General features: G+C 33.0%; 1 protein-coding gene across 1 annotated transcript; it reads left to right on the top strand.

Moving 5' to 3' along the window:
• The first annotated feature begins 1181 nt into the window (after positions 1 to 1181).
• LOC126775364 (pupal cuticle protein-like) lies at positions 1182 to 6087 on the top strand. Its single transcript, XM_050497238.1, has 3 exons — positions 1182 to 1313; positions 5067 to 5313; positions 5518 to 6087. The coding sequence occupies exons 1-3, from the start codon at positions 1302 to 1304 to the stop codon at positions 5916 to 5918; spliced, it is 660 nt and encodes a 219-aa protein (XP_050353195.1). The 5' UTR covers positions 1182 to 1301; the 3' UTR covers positions 5919 to 6087.
• Positions 6088 to 21359: the final 15272 nt, after the last annotated feature.

Below are 21359 nucleotides of genomic sequence, written 5' to 3'. Positions count from 1 at the left end.
ACTAAGATTTTTAATCATTACTTTGAACCGCTATTTATGCATATAGAGCATAAGATTTAATTAAATTAAGATTTATTTAAAATGGAATTACTTTTAAATTATTATTTAATAACGAGGTCATATATTTAGTCTGATAGTTAAGTCACCTATATAAGGTGCCTTAATTAAAAGTTTTGGTTGGAATAAAAAAAAAACAATAAAACATTAATTAAAAAGAATAATAATAAAATTGTTAGATTTAAATAAAAAGACATTTTTGAAAAAAAAAACAATAAATTAAACAATTATAATTTAATAAATTATTAAAAACAACTTTTATTTTGAATTAAAATCGTAGAATAATTATTATTCCACTTCGCATAGTTGGGAGATTAAGAAATTTATAACTATTGAAAGTTCAAATATCCAACTGATACTGATATCATCGCTACCGCGTAAATGGCTTGATTGTAAAATAGAAAATATTGAAATACTGATTTATAGAATAATAATACTAGTATTTGCATTTTAAGTTAATATATCACATTCAATCGAGAAAATGTTAGGAACATTTTCTCGTCAGAAGCTAAGAGGTCTATGTCGAATGTATACATCGAAACGGATTCCATACAAAAGACATCAACGTCCTGTTCTTTGTTCCTCGCAGGCTCACGACCTTTTATTAGAGAAATCTGTTCCGGAGATTATTTTGCTGAAATATTTTAGAAATTGTAAACTTATTCATGATACCTATTTATTTTTTTAGTTATTACCTATAATGATAAATACTTAAAAATAGGAAATACTGAATTATATGTCAAAAATTTAATGAATGCGATTTCATGTCTGTTGTTCTATAGTAATAAGACAAGGTCTGCTATTTACGAAAATATACAAAAATGATTTTTATTCATATATATTTAAAAATCATTCCACAATGTATATTTACTCGTTACTATTCGTCTAATAACAATATCACACTTACGCAATGCAAAAGAAGTAGATTTCTAACATACTGAATTTCATTTTCGTCTGAAAATCAGTTTTCACTTAATTGCACCCCTAAAACACCCTTAAAATTAAAACCGTTGGCATTCAGTCGTCACAATTAAAATTACGGCATTGCAGTTAATTGTTTCCAATTACGTACCGCTTAGCGGGGTGTCACATATATAAGGGAGCGGGCTGAGAGCAATAGCATTCCGACTTTGAAGGTAGTGGTGAACACACGCTTAGGCGAAAATTTCTAGGCGAGTACTGATACCAGCAGCGCTTAGTCAGTTCGTTTGAGATCTCCAAACTTTAGTTTTATACCCGTAATCATGCAGTCTATGGTGAGTTTGTGATTTATTTTATTTTTAAATTACATGTAATATATATTAGTACTACTATAAAAAAATGTTGATATATAGGACAGTTTGCTAAATATAAAATATTTACAATATACGTACGTATAATACTAAAATAATCGAAATATATTTTTTTTTACAAACAGCATTAAGATAACACTGTTTGAGTAAATTGATATTTCGAACTGACAAATTGGTATTAAAAGCTAAATTGTATTTGTTTCATGCCCATTCATTTATGAACAAGCATACTCTATATATACAGCCTACGAATATTCAATCTCTAGTATCTTAAATAAAACACATGATTCTTATGTGCCTATTACTATATTAATATCTATTCTTGTTTTTTTATCTCTTAATGAAATTTATAAGAATTATAAGAAACTAAATTTGATACAATAAAATAGTAAAACTTATACTTAGTACTTTGTATATATAATACCACGTACCAGTAGATATGTATATTATGGTCCCATCATTTTAAAGTTAGGCGGAAAACAAATTTACAAAAAATAAATTTAAACCCGAGTATAGTATGATTACTATGTCAAGGGCGATTTAAAGATGTTCAAGGTATTGGAGGATTAATCAATCAATTCATATATCCTGCTATTGTCGCCTACGGCTCTAGTGGAATTCATTAAGCCCTTAGTCATTGTTTAGTTAATGAATGTATTTGCATTCAAATTAAATGAATATATTTTTGAGATAAAATAAATTTATAAATATATTTTGCTGACTGAAATATAAATTATTAAGTGAAAAACCGTAAAAACATGTAAATATGTCTAATGAAAGCTAAAGAAAATATTGTGCTGAAGCGTGTATTGCATAAAGTATAGGCGGGTGCGTCACATTCATCTGTTCGCCTCAGTGGACACATTTGTGGGCAGAAAATATTCGTCATTACAATAACAGTTTTTTGTACTTTAATAAATAAAGTTAATAAAATTAACTATTTTAGGGTAAACGATACATAATATAGTTTATATAATGATTGTTTAAAAAGACACTTCGTGCATAGACTCGGTGAGTGGGTGCTATAAGTGTGCAAAGCACCCAGATTTGTCGGCTTTCTCTAGTCAATCATAACAATCATGCAACGTTGACCGCAAATTGGTCGAACACACAACCACCACTTGAGCGTGACGCGGGGCAATAACGATTTCCTTCAGAAATTTTACTTATGACCTTCGTAACCATAGCACTTCCTCACGCCCACCGCTTCCTTTCTTGAGCAATGCGGTGCAACAGGCTTGTTGTGCACCAGTTCGCTGAATGATAATTCCTAACTGTTGCAAAATAACGCTTTTGCAATATAATGCAAAAGCGAGTCGATATGAGGTCCACGCCTCAAATTATACACTTGCTTTGTCTTGCCCATGGAGCGATGTAATCGCTTTCCAAGCGCGTACTCCACTTTTAACGCAAGAACAATATCGAAAATCCGAAACGAATGCAGCTACAGTGTAATTGTTGATATTACTTTATAATAGCGTTATTAAAGAACAATATATTTTGCTTTAATGTCAACTTCAATATTTATTCTCATGGCATTAATATGCAGAATTCGGACCTCCGTAGCATTTCCAAATGTCAAAGGATCTTTTCTGAGTTATGTACCGGTCATAGTCAGTGGGAATTAGACCAGACGTCACGAGTCTAAGGTCGTATAGATATAAACATTTCAAGCTTACTGATTGTCTTAAAGCGGCGGAAAGTCAGTGCAAACTTATTAAGATCTCATATAAGCACGATTTCAAAAAGACTTGTAGATTAATTAAAGACGCATAATTTTGCAATAAATGTCATTATGACTTGATTATCTGCAATCGACACCGACCACTTGTTCAAGGTACGCAATAAGCGTAGCCGAATAAAAAGTAAATAGCTAGTGAAAACCAAGCCAATTGTATAAATTTAAAATATTAATTATTTATATGAATAGTAATTGGTCGTACGCAATAAAATTAGGAACGCTCACTTTAATGTTCATTCTAGCAATTGGAAGGTTTTATGCAAATAGCTTACATAGATTTTATAATTTCCGTAATTAGCGAACTTTCATTGTTTCCACATTTTTCATTGATTTAAGATATATAAATAAGGTTCAATATACATACGTTTTTTCATATAAAATTTTGCAATAAACTACGAGTAGTTTCAAAATCAGCTTATGACGAGGCATGTGATTCGCATGGTTTCTTCGCTATTACCCATTCGTCGTACATTCGCAACCGTAACTTAGTTTCTATCATTTCTTTTATTATTATGAAACGATTATACTTATTAAATAAATATTTCTATTATTTATTTATTTCTAAATAATGTAGTTTTTTTTTAATTTTTGAAATAGATATATAAAGCAGTATAATGAAAAATATAATTAGAATATGTTATCAATATATTATTTTATTTATTAACTCATATTTAGTAAATATTGTGTTACATTTATTTAGAGAGCTGGCCCTGCGGTTTTGGTATTATACTATACCAAGGTTTCAATAAGTGCGTGCGGTAAATTTTGTAATAAGATATAGTTTCCAATAATAATAAGTCGCAGTGTAATACAAGTTAATATAAACTTTGCTGATAATAGTGTCGTTAATGATCTAGTCCTTGTTATCGGTAGCTGTATCTGGGCAATAAATAATCTGATAAATACTTTGGTTACTAATAAATCATCAGCTCGAACTACGAGTATCTATTTTATATTTAGTTATATCAGTATTTAATCTTTCCACTATTGATATATCTAACATTTATATTTATATTATTTTCATTGTAATGTAAAGCCTAATGCTTAATGTAATCTTAAGATAAATCGGTTATTGTCCTGATTTACTTCTAAGCTAAACTTCCTTGTTATATTTATCTGGGCGATGTTGCGCGTAACGGTACCACGCCTTCAACGAAAACATTTTATATGTAACATTTAGGTAATAGTTATTTAAATCACTTAGCCTAATTTAGGACATTTATCAAGACTAGAAAATTAATAATAAGGGAAAAATAAAACCTTTTTCGATAAATATTTAAACATATTATTAAATTATTTCGTATTATGAGCTTGCCAAATAATTTTGAAACAATTTATTTTATATTGAAATAACGTTTTATGATTCTTGCTTATTCACACACATAGTTCTAGATTGACGTCGAAACGAGATTATCGCTAAATAAAGTACACAATTAACAATTTACATCAGACGCATTGTAATAATTGTGTGAATAAACTGAACTGGTAACGTAACAATCTTTTGATTAATTTACCAATGTTCTATTTATCCGAAGAACTAAGTTTTTGCGATTGTGACAAATTGCAATAGCTGTTAGGTGACATCATCATCATTGTAACAGATGCTTTTTCTACAATTCTAATTCACTCATTTTAGTGTGTTGATCCGTGTAGAAAATATAATCCTTGTAAAAAATTCATTGGGGTCGTTTGAGACAAGTTAAAATTTTAATGTCACTGAAAAAATATATCACTTGAACAGAATTTAAGTTATGGTATTTCTGTCATGTTCGTTCAAGTCTGCCATCAATAAATATAGATTGCACATAAATTGGTGTAGGTCCATATTAAGCCAGCCCGTTTGCCGATAAAAGATTTATTAGACTGACTTCTTATAAATTAATAGAAATAATATGTTGCACGTTGTTCTACACGCCGTAAGCATATTGAGGCTTAATATCTATTAATATTTTAATGTTTGTTTTAATTGTTCTCAGATTATTCTTGCCGCTTCCTTCTGCCTCGCGCAAGCATCCTTCTACCCAGGCCCACCAGCACACATTCAACTCAGTCCTGATGGCAAATACGTGCTCGACACACCTGAAGTAGCACACGCGAAGGCTTCTCACCTGGCTGCGCATGCGCAAGCCTCCTCCGCTCACGGTGCCTGGGCTCCCGCTGGCGCTGCTTACATCGCTGGACCAGCTTACGGCGAAGGTGGTCACTACGGTGCCCCTGGTGCTGGTGAGTACACTACACAAAAAACCATGTAACCAAAATAATAACAACAACTAAATAAATATGACTACTGCTAGCAAGGACCGTCTTGTCTGAAGAAAAAGGTTAAGCTTATTCCACCACGGAGCTCTTGGGCGGCTTTTTAGATGTTACAGAAGATGTTGCTAAGCAAAACAAAATGTAATTAAATAATTTGTCTTTCATCTACAGGACTTCACAAATACGGACCCGCTCCCCTCGCTCATGACGGTCGCGTCGTTGACACTCCCGAGGTTGCCCACCTGAAGGCTGCTCACATCGCTGCTCACTCTGCAGAGGCAGCTAAAGCTGCTCACGGTGGATACGCTGGTGCTGGAGCTGGATTAGGCGCTGGTTACGGAGCTGGATACGGTGCTGCTGCCTACGGTGCAGGTTACGCTGGTGGATACGGCAAGTGGAGCGGCCCTCAGGCTCATATCCAGCTGACCCACGACGGTCAATACGTAGTTGATACCCCCGAGGTACAACACGCACGCGCTGCTCACTTCCACCAGTTCGCTGCTGCAGCGCAAGCTGCCGCTTCCGCACCCGAAGATCACTGGGAAGGCCACGGTGCCCACGGCTGGCACTGATTTCTACCTCTGACCCGGCCCACGCAATGCCTTATGCTATTTTTATACAAAACCTTCATAAAAAGCCAAAAAAAAAATGTTAAAGTACTGTATAAAGTTGAATGACTTGTGTATAGCGATGCTAGAGCGATTTTATACTTAAAAATATAAAAATCTTTAAATGTTACAATCATCGTTTCTTTTCCTTCTTATTTTTTCTCCTCTTAATATAATATCAACGAAGACAGATATAACCTGATTACATTACAATAAACTAACAAGACAAGTCACGATAACGACTTGATTTATACACGAGACCACATTCAGTATTCTAAAAACTGAACAGCGACATTTCTCCAAAAATACAACAACAAACCATTTAATATCACTATTTTTTATATTTACGCTAAATAATTATTTGCTTCCCTGAAAAGACAAGAAATCTTCCGAACTTTGTTTTAAAACTTATTCATAACAAAGAAATCAAAATAATTTCGACTTTAATATAGTCAAATTCTGGAGTTTTATGGAGATTATATGCCATGATTTATTTGCGAAAATAGCGTCTCATTTATTTTAGCGTCAGAACTATTGTTAAACTTATCAATATCTATGCTGTCACTAGAATTGAAGTTTATTTGAGAAGTGCTGACAGTTCAGATATATTTGTTAATGAAACATTATATATAAATTATCATATGTTGATTTTAATTTTTTCCATGCAAAGTCGGGGCGGAATCGTAAATAAAAAGTGACACTCTTTGAACCCATTTAAAATATAAGTAATTGGAGCACGGAATCATATGCCTTTAGAGAGTCAAACTGACCTTATGTTCAAGTGGCGTCGCTTCGTTTAGTCGCTTTGCAGCTACCGAATGAATAACACCGCACCGTAACAGCCTGTGAATGTCCCACTGCTGGGCTAAAGGCCTCCTCTCCTCTTTTTGAGGAGAAGGTTTGGAGCTTATTCCACCACGCTGCTTCAATGCGGGTTGGTGGAATACACATGTGGCAGAATTTCAGTGAAATTAGACACATGCAGGTTTCCTCACGATGTTTTCCTTCACCGTAAAGCACGAGATGAATTATAATCACAAATTAAGCACATGAAAATTCAGTGGTGCTTGCCCGGGTTTGAACCCACGATCATCGATTAAGATTCACGCGTTCTTACCACTGGGCCATCTCGGCTCAATGAATAACAAATAATTCCAAAATGCCAAATCAGTCTTACGTTATTTGTAAAAATAAAACAATTACTAAAATATTAAGACAAATTTTCACCGGTTAATAAGCTAATAAGTTACTTTATTTACTCGTACATACTTTTTAAATTTATTTTTGGCGGTTGATTTAACGCTTCATTATCATAATGTGATGAGTAATGGAGTGTACCGGAATTTTATCGATACGTTTATTACAATTGCAATATTTGTAATATCAATTGCTTAAAATCTCTGGTTTTTTTCTACAGGAGTTAGTTAGTTCCCAAGGTTGGTGGCGCATTGGATATGTAAGCGATGGTTGACATTTCTTACAATGCCAATGTCTTAGACATTGCGTTGGTGACCACTTACCATCAGGTGGCCCATATGCTCGTCCGCCTTCCTATTCTATAAAAAAAAAAAAATTGTGTGTTCCGGTTTGACGGGTGAGTGAGCCAGTGTAATTACAGGCACAAGGGACATAAAATCTTAGTTCCCAAGGTTGGTGGCGCATTGGCTGTAAGCGATGGTTGACATTTCTTACAATGCCAATGTCTAAAGGCGTTTGGTGACCACTTACCATCAGGTGGCCCATATGCTCGTCCACCTTCCTATTCTATAAAAAAAAGAAAAAAAAAACATCGTATCGGTCTCATTTAGCACCTTTTTTATATATCGTTTTCATAAATGGCAAAAGTGAATGATTATGAAATTCCAAGTTTAAATAAAAAATAGAAATATATCCGTAAATATATTATAATTGTCAAAAATTACGACAACTTGGCATGAGACTTTGACTTGAATACTTTACTTAACTTAGCTTTATATTCGTATTGTACACCACAAAAGGAAAAATAGAAAACATGGATACAGCCTAAATGAAAGTAGCATACAACTCTGGTGACCTTATCACTACATAGCGATCTCTTCTAGGCAACCAACAGTGTAAGGAATAACGCATGGGATATGAGGTAACTGGTGCTGTAATAACAAATAAAATAATATTAATCTATAACTAAAACAAACTAATAAATAAACGTCAATATAAATATAAAATACATATATATCGATAAATAAATTACATTATCAATACATACTAAAATTGCAAGAATATAATATAAATACATACAATATACGATAAATACGATAAGTTCTCAAACAAAACGAGAAAAGAAAAAAAAGATAAATACAAAAAATAATAAAAACTTATAAGTTTATATTATTAATATTTATAGGAAGGTCGTTCCAGAGCTTAATAGCCTGCATTGTAAAAGAATTATTATAAATCAATCAAAAGCCTTATTAATTTAATGTTATTTGTATCTCTATTTCTTCATTTTCACATTATTTTATGAAACATTTTATTTCGATGTCATACCAGCCTTTTCGATTGAAGTCAAGTTTTTTTGGATGCCTCATACTTATTTATACAATATATAAAAATGAGCCTGGTAGTTCTAATTTTGATATAAATGCTTTTTCGACTGAACTAAATTGATTATATAGAATTCATTTTAAAGTTTAATTTTGAGAATAATTGAAGAAGAATCTGTTATATTTTTATTGTAGCTTCGGATTAATAGAAACGCGGCATAATATACCTGTACCTTCAAAGATTAATGCTTCCTATTGCTGCGTTCCAGTTAGTAGGGTGAGTAATTCGGTGTAATTAAAGGTACAGTTGATACACCTTAGACCGCAGCGCATTGACAGATACCTATATTGAAACAATCTCGATTTTGTATATCTTTAAACGGATTTAAGAAATATATGTTGTATAAATTGAAGGTATCATTTAACCGACTAAAATAATTGAACGTTATATAACGAATGGATTAATTTAACAAAATATGTGATTTTATAGGTAGTATTTGTAGCGTTAATTTTAAACTACTTAAAACGCGAATCGTAAATGTTGCTCTTAATTTTATGTAGGTACCTTAATACTTTTTATTACCTATATGAATATGTATGTATAGTATATATATTTATTCAAAAAAATTGATCTATACAGCTTTATTTACCTAGTGTCCTTCACTCGAAGGTTGTCTGGAAGAGATCGCTCTTTTTACATCAATAGTTTTTTGTTAGTGCTTATATCTGTAACTCTTTTGGTGTACAATAAAGCATATTCTATTTGATATCGTATTTTCATGTTTTTTTTTCAATTATTTTCGTTCATAAATAAAACCATTTATATTTTTATATATCTGTGTATGTATTCTTATATTATACAACAATATCTTTTTTATAAATAAATCTGTCAATGCGCTACCAATCATGGGATCTAAGATGTTAGTCCTCATTTATATAAATTAATTTCCTAATAAATTGAGTTAATAAACACGAGGTAGTTTATTTTTTGACGATTATTTACTCATTTTTAAAATAAAATGTATGACGATGTGTTTCATACAGTGTAAATAATGCTCTCTCTAAAAAGTATATAGGCTTAGTGTTAATAAACAGTAATGAAACAAAAAATTAAAATGACTAAGTAAAAAGCAATGTAAGCATGACGCTCTGAAGTCGTTTAGAAGGTGAGATATTTAGGGTATATACTTGTTTATTTTTCGCGTGTTAGTTTTGTCAAATCTCAAATATATACGTATGAAAATATTGATTACATTTGTGTTTAAAATAATGTCGTACGGGTCGATCGGGTAATTAGTGATTGAAGGTAAGAGCATTGATGATTGTTTATTTCTTAGTTATTGTTTGAAGCACACTATTTATTGTACGAACGCATAGAAAATAAACAATAATTAACCGATACAACTAGCGCGCAATCTATGTACGTTGATATAGAAGTGTATCGTGCTTTTGTGTAATTGTTAAAATTTGATGGAGGCTCGATATCTTCCAATATATCACTGCGCATAGCAACTGAACCGCAATTAATTAATAAAAAGACAAAAATCGAACATTGCGCACGGTTAGAAATTGACTAAAAACAACAATTTTATATTTAAATGGCTGGCGAGATAGAAATGTTTAAATTATCACACATTGTTATTTACCTCTACAAGTACATGATATAAGGCTGCTTATGCGCATTATTATAAGCGCAATATTCTATTCTAACTTCTTAAGAACATCGAGTAAATCAAAATACTTCCTGTAAAATGTCTGTATAAGGTCTTCTTAAATTATTAAAATTTTAAAACCAAAACATCATTTCCAAACCGATTAATCTCCTATATGTCTTTTCGTGACATTGGCGGAATATTTTGCACTTATCTCTTGCCAAGTATTGTTCTAATTGTATTAGGAGTTGGGATTTAATTGAGAAATATCAACTTTATAATGCTAAGTTCAATATATATAATATTTACCTAATTGCCTTAATTTTACTTTTATTCTTATTAGTTTGAAATTTGAGATGGAAAATAATGCAAATAAAATATATAACAGTATAACATTGAAAAAAAAAATAAAGTCGAAAAATGTATACTGTTACTACTGATTTTTGCTTAGTTTATTTACTCGCACTTACGGCATTTCATTTGCTTATGATGTAATAGCAAGTATATCACTTCCGGTAACACTAATATAAACATATTGTTGCGTATTCTATTTATATAATTTTTATTCATGTTAAAAAACCCATGTAATAACTTACAAGGAATAGATATTTATGGAAATATTATTCAAAGAAGGAACATAATAATACCTACTTACAACAAAATCGTTATAAAATATTTAATTTGCATGATTCATTAATTTACACCTCTAACTCAATGTTTTATTATAAAACTAATAAATAACCTATTAAAAATCTTATGTTGATCACGTTCTCCTTGATGGTTTCGGCCAAAACTAGATGTCTGCACAGGACATATTACAGTGGAAAGGTGTCGCAAATACAGGTGCACTCGAATAATGCGATGAGACACACTTGGAAAGATTTCTGGTTCATGATTAACGTCGAGTGCTGTTGGAGGCATGGGAGTGAGTGAGAATTTCTCGAAAGTTAAACTCGAAGTTCTTTTATTGGCCCAGATCCGAATTTTGAAACCAGGGTTTTGGGATTTGCGGCCATAAAAGAAATAATTTAAGTTGTTTAAATAAAATAAGAATTACGTAAGAGTAGGGCTTTAATAAAAGTATAGGTCTAATAAGAAGAATTTGAAGATTCAACAATTAATCAGAGTACGTAGCGCCTTGATTTTATAATAGCAAACATCCTTGTCAGTGTTATTGTTTATTAAATATAAATATACCACTATTATATATATTATAGTAGGTGCCAAGCTCATATATGTAAATAATATCATTGTAAACTTAGGTCACAACAGTCAATTCTAAGGGCTAGTCTAGCAAATATGCGCAAGAGATATTTCACTTAGTGCAAATAAGTGCTCACTCTATCTTTTTCTTAACTTTTCCATTTACATTCATATCATGATTGAACAATGACGTAACCAGTGAGTGATATGCGCAGGACCAATAGCTTTACTTGATTTTTCACCTTTTCACTCCAAGATTCTATTAAGAATTCCTTGACAGTTAATCCCAATCCCAAAATTTTATATTGTACTGCCTCGAAGACTGGGACCGAATCCGGTAATTCGGGATTTGAGTCGTAAAATAAAATTATCAGAGGACTGGTCACATATGGCAAGTGAAATAAACGAGTGGAGAGTCTTAGAGTGGCGACCGTAGGTCAGCAAACGATGTAACTCACCCTCCAGTAAGGTTAAAAGTCTAATTTGGACGGCCGAGAACCGGGAGCTTTGACGCATCTTGGGAGAGGTCTATACATTTGTTTATCATTAGAATGCAATTGGACGATAATTTGTAGTAGGTATTGTTAATTTGAGGTATTTAGATCAAGTTATGCATCTCTCATTAAACATAACGGCTATGGGAAAACCTTGGTACAAGTAACCTGGTATTTGATCATTGGGGTAATATTATCAGTTACTTTCATAGTGTTAGATAATGATAAGTGGGTTATATCGCCCGTATAGTCAATTTTGCAACCAAACTGAGCGGAAAATGGTGTTTAGTACGTTTTATCTGAAGATTAGTTAACATGAAATAATAAAATGTATTTTTTATATTGGTGCATAATTTTTTTTATAGTTCTAAGTAATAAATTAACTTTTTAGCACTGGTCGTATTTTGGGTATTTTTACCTCAAAAATCCGATATAAAAATACGTCAATATAATTTACTGAAATATCAGCAATCTAACCTTGAGATTTAGCATGATATGACATAATTAGCTTTGCTATGACATAATTTCGATCTCGTCTTTATTTTGTCAATAATTGTGCATATCGCTTACGAATTGTTTTACTTTTATGTTAGAGTAAACAATACATTCTAATCAATTCAATAACGTGCTCGTATTTTTTTTAAATAAATTTGCTATAAAGGTTTTATTATACACAATAATTTTACTTTACTTGAAAATAAACAGATACACATATACATAAACAATTCCTCTTCATTCTATTTATAATTTGAATAAATTTTTCCAATATCATTATTATTTAATAAATAGAACCATAAATATTGAAGGAATTAAAAATATGTAAATTTCTTAAACATCAAATACTGAATTAAGATTAATTAAGGCGCTACACAAACAAAGACACTTTTTTCCCGACACCGTCATTGTCACGGGTACCGGACACAGTCGCCGGTTGCTACTTCTTGTCACTGGTAACAATTCGTTGCTCCTTTTCTATCAGTTTCACGATGGATGTTGACGAAGAGACACTAAGTTGTAAGTTACCTAAGCCGAACAATTTTTAATTGACAATAGATTTGTGTCAAGTGGAAGCAACTGGACACAAAAGTGTCTATATCTGCGCAGTTATGTTTGGTTTCATAACAATTGTTTGAAAATAAAATATTCGAAGGTAGCTTCTATCAAACATAAAAGTGTCCACGTTTGTGCAGCGCCTAAGTGTAATACACTTATTGACTTTCAAAAATCTACAATTAGAGAAGAACTGGCAAATAATAGCTTACCTTTAGAAATAGACCTAAGTTCAGCTTAGGTGGACAACTCATCAATTTATTATAATGACCTGACTAATCTATAATTGTAGCTTCTTCAACCATATGTATATACGTTTATAAAGAAATCAAGTCATATTTATAATAAAAATGTATGTTTTCCTCATAACGATATTTCAATAATAAGCACAGTCACGTTGCGTCGGAAAAACTTATATCATACTTCAAAACTGACTATTGGTAACCTATTTACGACTATGACTCATGGGTTACATGGGTTTTTAATAGTGATCTATGTCGGGTCATATGCTTGTAATTATTACAAAGAAACTAAACTTTTAACTTTGCTAATACTTATTTTTAACTTAACAGTTTCACGAGCGTAGGTGTTAGGTACCTAATGTCATTTCTTGACCCCTGACCTGTATGCAAAGTTTCAAGATCGTTTATAATACGAGTATATACGACAGATTATAAGATAATTTTCATAGTAAAAATGATGCTAATTAATATAAATAACCCATCCGGGTAGCAAAAAACACATGAGTTTTTATACAATATTTCGGCACGAATATTATTTATCTTACTGATATATATTTTAGCTAGAAAATACTTATCAGTAATTATTAGAGCTGAACCTACAACCTGAACCTGTTTAGATAGAGCATCCGAATGTCGATTATCGGTTATGACGATTGATGAGTTTAACCTCTTTAACACTATCAACAATGTAACGATATTTTTATAATAATAATATAATAATATCCTGGGACATTTTTCACACACGGCCATCTGATCCCAAATTAAGCTCAGAGCTACAGAGCTTGTACTATGGAAACCAGACAACTGATGTACTATTTTTATTTTTTAAATACATACTTATATAGATAATAACACCTAGACTCAGGACAAACAGACATGTTCATGCACACAAATATCTGTCCTGGGTGGGAATCGAACCCACAACCTTCGGCGTGAAAGGCAAGCATCCATCAATCACGCCAACCGGCTCGTCATTTTTTATAGATTAATTCATAAATTTTAAGTATAGATCTAAAATTATTATTGTTTTTTTAAAGAAGGTATAATGCTAATTACATTCTTTAAAATAAAATATCCTAAAACTTTACTCAAATATTATCCGTTCCTCACAGATTGATGCATTTAAAAGCTTTTAAAGAAATTTTAATTTAATGTCCTTGAAACAAGGTAATGGCTTCTGATACGAATCTGATTGAGATTGATGTTTGAGCTACATAATTTTTTTAACAGAAACTTCACAAAGGGTACTTTATAGCTTTAATTAATATATTTTATTTCTATAACATTAAGAGACTATAACTTATATGCACTCTTTTTTATATTATACGAGATAGAATGAACTGAGTAAAGAAAACTTCAAAGGAAAATAAAGAGTTTTGCTTAGTAATAGCCTGTGAATGTTCCAGTGCTGGGCTAAGGCCTCCTCTCCCTTTTGAGGAGAAGGTTTGGAGCTTATTCCACCACGCTGCTCCATTGCGGGTTGGTAGAATACACATATGGCATAATTTCAATGAAATTGGACACATGCAAGTTTCCTCACGATGTTTTCCTTCACCGTGAAGCACGAGATGAATTATAATCACAATTTAAGCATATGAAAATTCATTGGTGCTTTCCCGGGCTTGAACCCACGATCGTCGGTTAAGATTCACGCGTTCGAACAACTAGGCCATCTCGCTTTTTGCTCTAGTAACTCCTAAATACTTAGTCGAATAAAATTATTTAAAACAAATAAAGTATTAATATTAAAACTAAATTTGACAAGGTATTTTTTTATAATCATAAAAGTTTCCGTTACTTTAAACATACTTCAAAAATGTTCGGCAATTAAAGATGCTTAATACAACTATACTGATATAGTATCCAAACGGTACTGTAGGTTCCTGGCGAAATACGAATATTTTTATTTTGAATTACGCGTTTTCTTCACAAGTAACTTTTGTATGTGGGACTCGTCGGCGAGCCCACTAAAAAACCAGCAGTACCCATTTCGTCTGTTTAGGGGGGAGTGGGGCGTTAGAGAATGGTTGGCCTAGCTAGGTAGGGGATCCTCGGGCGAAGTTTACGATACATTAATAAAGAGAGAAGGCGCGCGAAGGGTCAGCCGAAACACACTCCTCACGCTGATGTTCCGCGGCCTCCTTCTCCGACATGACACTTTCGCAGAAAGTTCATATCCATCATCATTTTTACTGGTGGTAGAGCTTTGTGCAAGCTCGTCTGGGTAGGTACCACCCACTCATCAGATATTCTACCGCAAAACAGCAGTACTTGATATTGTTGTGTTCCGGTTCGAAGGGTGAGTGAGCCAGTGTAATTACAGGCACAAGGGACATACCCTCTTAATTCCCAAAGTTGATGGTGCATTGGTGATGTAAGCGATGGTTAATATTTCTTACAATGCCAATGTCTATGGGCGTTGGTGACCACTTACCATCAGGTGACCCATATGCTCGTCCGCCTTCCTATTCTATAAAAAAAAATCATCCTCTGCGGCCTCCACACGGTATACTCCGTCAGAAGTACAAGTACCTACTATGGCAAGTTACATTTAGGTGATTTGATTTACGTTAATCATTATTATTTGTTATATTGTCACGACAGGAAACAACTGCCTCACTTAATAAAAAAATTAACACAGACGTAAATTGAAATGTACATATTTGTAAATACACAAGTTTATGACACATACTTATTTCGGAAAGTTATAGTTCCACTGAATAGACGAGAACTGTGAAGATATGTCTAAATTTGGACTCAATAAAGTTACGATTACTGTCACTAGGCGGCGCTGTTTTCATTACAAACAAATCGAAGATTACGTCAATAATAAATAAAAAACTCGCATTAGGTAGAACTTCCAAATAGGAAATCAATAAATAGAAAAAAAAACGATTGACAATAGTAACGGTACAAATAATGGCCATATTAAATGTTTGATACCGTCACGACTACTATTGGGTTGGTTATCCATCACGAAAGCTACACTATATTGATATATAAAAACGAGTTTGTAAATCAATGCCACACTACTACAGTATATTTAAAATAATTTTGTTATTTTTCTATTGTAATGTAAAAAATAATGTGCAATGTACTGAACATTAAGCAAATATAATGCAATGTTCTCGTAACATAGTTATGAAATCCTTGATTGGTAAACATCGATATTAAATGCATAATCGATACTTTGATCTGATTGATAGTTTAGGAAAAATAGAAAAATTTCATTTTCATTGCGATGGCCGCGGAGCGATTACATTTGCTATCTATTTTAACAAACGTTTCGTCACGGTAGCATGCGAAAGCGATTCCGTGGCGCTCCCCGTTAAGACGGAAAAGGTACCGCTGGTTTTTTAGTGGGTATTCTGATGTTCGTGGCGCACTCGGCGCCTTGGACACCGGCGAGCCCCACATACCGCCCCACTGTTCCCATGGGGGAAACGCGTAACGCGTTTTTCCAGCGTTAAAAAAAAAAGGATCTTTAAGTTTAACGGCATATGGTCTGCCTGCTCAGCTATGCACCTGGATTGCCAGCTTCCTACACAAGCGTAGCCTTCGTGTTTTAGTAGATGGTTGCGCTTCACAATTCTATGTTGTGAATGCTGGGGTCCCCCAGGGATCTGTGCTATCTCCCGTACTCTTTCTTTTGCATATCAATGATATGCTCTCCCTTGGGAACATACATTGCTATGCAGATGATAGTACAGTGCATGGTGGATACCACGGACGCGCAGTGGCTGAGCGGGCGGAAACTGAGGAGAGGCGGGAGAATCTTGTCATTGAACTCGATAGGACGTTAGATCTCATCGCCAAATGGGGCTCTGATAATCTTGTTGAGTTTAATGCCAAAAAAACACAGGTATGCGCTCTCACGGCGAAAAAGTCAACATTTTCCCCTCTTCCCTCCCTCTGTGGTACTCCGCTGGTGATGCAAAGCAAAATCGCCATGCTGGGGATTGACGTTCGCTGCGACCTTAGTCCAAGGGATTACATCGAGGCTGTTATAAAAACAGCTTCACGGAAACTCGGAGTTCTGAACAAGGTGCGGCGCTTTTTCACGCCACAACAACTGTGCCTGCTGTACAAAACACAGGTACGGTCTTGCGTGGAATATTGCTCGCACCTTTGGGATGGCTCCGCTAAGTACCTACTTGAGGCCTTGGACCGGTTGCAGCGACGTGCCGTGCGCATTATTGGCGACGTAAAGGTCACAAGCACCCTTGAACCTTTACAATTGCGTCGTGAGATAGCAGCACTGAGCGCTTTCTATCGACTGTATCACGGCGAGTGCTCTGAGGAATTATTCTCTCTAATTCCTGCTTCCCCCTTCCTTCTTAAGTCCACGCGAGCTGGTTCTCGATGTCACCGCCTAACTGTGACATCAATTCCATCGCGAACAAAGAAATTTAGCAACTCCTTTCTTTGTCACACTTCCAAAAAATGGAATTCCTTACCAGCTCACGTATTCCCCTCTTCTTACAACCCGGGTTCCTTCAAACGAGGCGTGAAGTGAATCTTGCGGGCCGGCAGGGCGAAGGCGGCTAGTGCAGAACGTTTTTCCCGTCTGTACTGGCCGTCGTCGCGTTTGGACTCTACTACCACTTACCATCAGGTGGAGTAGAGTCATTTGCCCTCCCGGCGATATAAAAAAAAAAAAAATTAAATTTGTTTTGTCAAAATGCTTTTGATATCATCATATCCGGGAATAAATTTACTTCGCGTGTCGGTGTTTTGCATCGTCTAAAGTAATAAGACTTAATTAAATAGCTTCACTTTGATGAATGATATAATATCATTTAAATTGGCATGCGAATTCGTGGCTTAAACTATTATGACAAAAACTATGGAGGTAATTTCTATGTTATTTGGTTTTTCCATTTTGACACAAAATACAGATAAAAAATAATGAAGTTATTTCAATGTTATTTATGAATTGAAATTATCAGGTCTGATAGTAATTTATTATTAAATCGTATTAAATACCCTATCCTATTAACTATGATGGGAGTAAGAGAACAATCATTTAATGAACTAGTTAAAATATAATTTTATAATCGTAAAAGCTTCGTTCAATCGCAGGGGACCGCCAGTCTTAGTAATAGTAATTCGTTCAACCGACGTCCTCAGCAGTTTTGCTATGAACGGCAACTTGGATTCATAAGCTGATTTTTTTACATTCTTTTACTTTGTAAAGCATTTAAATGATTTTACTTGGATTTGATTTTATTTGTGCAAGCCCGCTTGGTAGGTGCCATCCACTTCACATATTCTGCCAAAATACTTAGTATTTTTGTGTTCCGGTTCGAAATGTGAATGAGCCAGTGTAAATACAGTCACAATACATACATGCTTGCATTCCATATATTGAACACAGTAATATTGACCTTTTAAATTTATGCACCAATTTACACATATTCAATCGAACAATTGTAGAATCGAATCTACAAAAGGACATTCAGTATTTAACTGGAAATAACTATTTGTTACGCTTTAGATTGTACGTTATTCTGTCATTGGTTTATTTTGATGATATCTACTATAGATCATAGAATTGTGTGTGTGGGAATGATAATTTTATACATTTAATATAAATTAAATAACATAACATAACATAACATAAATAACATAATTAAATATAATAAATAATAAGTCTTCATTTCTCCTTACGAAAACATGACCTCACAATAAATTTAAACTTAAGAAATCAATTAAGTGTTTATACAGATAACCTGTCCTCTTCCCACGAAATAAAGTATATTTAGAATATAACAGAACTTAAAATAGAAACGCTTATGAAACACCATATCAAAATATATCATCTAAAAGAAGGATGAAAAGCGAAGAGTTAATTTAAAAAAAGTTGATAGAGACCTTACCCTTCCCTTCCTACCCTTTGTCCGGGTTGAATAATTAACTATCTTTGACAACTTCCGTATTATTTTTATTGCGCTGGAGTTTTTGTATTGCTATAACTCCTAAGATATGAATTTAATTTATAAAGTGTAAAAAAAATATATGTTTGTCGAATACCATCATGGCTTTAGCTAATGTATATGCACGTTATGTAGAATAATGTACCTTTCAAATAATTAAAGATTTTTTAATTAGGTTTCTTGACTCCGGATATTACTTTCCTCATAAAAAAAAAATCACAAAATACGCGCTCTCACTTTATAATATCAGTGGCGAGTATAGATATTATAGATATCCTTAACATACTGTAATACAAATTGTGTTGATTGAAAAAAATGAGTTAAAGAAAAACAAATTGACGTTGCAGAAACAATAAAAAAACGGGTTATACACGTTTTTTACAAAACACCATGGATATCAGTATAATCGGTTGCTAAAAATTTTTTATCTATAAATATTGTGGTTAATCCAATTAAGCTTATACACTTTTTCCTTGTTTTCTAAAGGCGAAGCATATTTTTTCACATTATGTTATGTAATTATAGACTTTGATAGTAGTGGAAAATAAATAGTAAGGTTAGCGACCTGCATTCTGAATGAAGATATATTTTAACTAAATGAAATTACTACGTACAAAAAAAAATCTGTTTTAAAAAACAATGAAACAAACTACCATTAATAAGCATAATTTATGAAATACTCAGTTAATCCAATCAGCAGCACCAATTGATAATGGACAATAGTCATCTAAAACCTTTTTTTACGATTAACAGTTTGTCATTACTTTCTCCCAATATAAGGTTAAAGAAAGAAATTATCACAATTTTATCACTGGCATAAAATTGAAAATTGATCTTGCTACTGTGCATTGTGGCGTGCCTGTACAAATACATTTTAATTTTCAATAAATATTTCATGTTAGCCGATTAAGTCTATGACTGTGATTAAATTAAGATGTATCGATATTATTTAAAAAAAAAACGAATCAATGAAAGCCAGCCAACGTGAAAAAATTTTTTTTTTTAATTTTTTTTTTATTTTCTTTTCCGAATCGTTATTATTTTTATAATCGTTAAATATTTATTACGTTATTTAGGTCCTTCCTAGGGATGTAAGTTTGCTTCATACCAAATTTCATCGAATTTGATTCACTTGTGCGTGCAAGCATAATAGACAGATAGAGTTGCTTTTATCGCATTTATAATATTAGTATAAAGATCGGTATTATACGATACTTTACACGATCTGCGTCAGTTCATATATATATGAATGTTCATAATTACGAATCGAATTACTATGCAACATTTTCATTAATTTTCAAAAGCATTGAAAAACACAATACGAAACATAAAATTCTAAAAGAAATGCTTTCACTTAGCCTGTTATCGCGGTAAAATATTGCCATGTGGTATAAAGTAGGTTAAGATAAAATTAAATAATGACACATTTCGATATTGATACCTACTTAAATTAAAAGTATAAGGGTTTCTATTTGCAAAACCATAACAAAAGTGAAAAGTTTTGCTTGTGAAGAAAAAAATCCACGACGGTAGTGGTCTAACTTCTTCTTCTTCTTTAAGCAACCACCAGATAGAGATACCTCACACAGAAAAAACAAAACGAATAGGAATCTGAGTGCATATTTAGTATACACGCATAAGTGTCATAACCTTGTTATTATCTATTTAATGGAAGATTGGACATTTAGTTGTCTTCAAAAGATTATGAGAAGTATATGGCAAAAAGTGTTGGAGTTATCGCACCACCATACGCTATGAGGTAGCCTTGTAATTAGAATCCACTTGCAATTAGGAACTCAAGTCAAACTCGTTCCATCATGTATGCTAAAATTACCTTGAAGTATGGGGTTGATGAAATTCTTTGGGTACACGGTACTTCCACCAAATTTATTTTTTGAAATATCTTTAACATTGATTTTAATATGAAAATAGCATAAATAGAACCTCAGATGTGCTAAAATCTACATTGGGTTTTAGGGAAGTACTTCATCGCGAATTTACTAAGGCTTATTGATACCGACACAGAAGAAAACTCACGTGCGTAAGAAATGCAATCAAAGCTATCCCTTCCCTTGATGTAAATGTATGAAAAAACGAAGTATATTCAAAAACCCCGAAATCAAATTAATTAGATGAACCCGGAATCAAAGGATTACCAGTAAACTGTTGCAATGTTTCTAGTTGGTGGGTAAGTAGTAAAAATACTCAAGTATCACCTGGATGCATATTTGCCTTGTGTTAATTTTGCTGCACACAGGTCCTTCCAAGGTACATTTATAACAAATACGATATGCGTTTCAAGTGTC

This window comes from Nymphalis io, chromosome 18 (assembly GCF_905147045.1).
Source record: "Nymphalis io chromosome 18, ilAglIoxx1.1, whole genome shotgun sequence".
Classification (NCBI taxonomy): Eukaryota; Metazoa; Arthropoda; class Insecta; order Lepidoptera; family Nymphalidae; genus Nymphalis; species Nymphalis io.
This window is presented reverse-complemented; position numbering and strand designations above follow the sequence as displayed.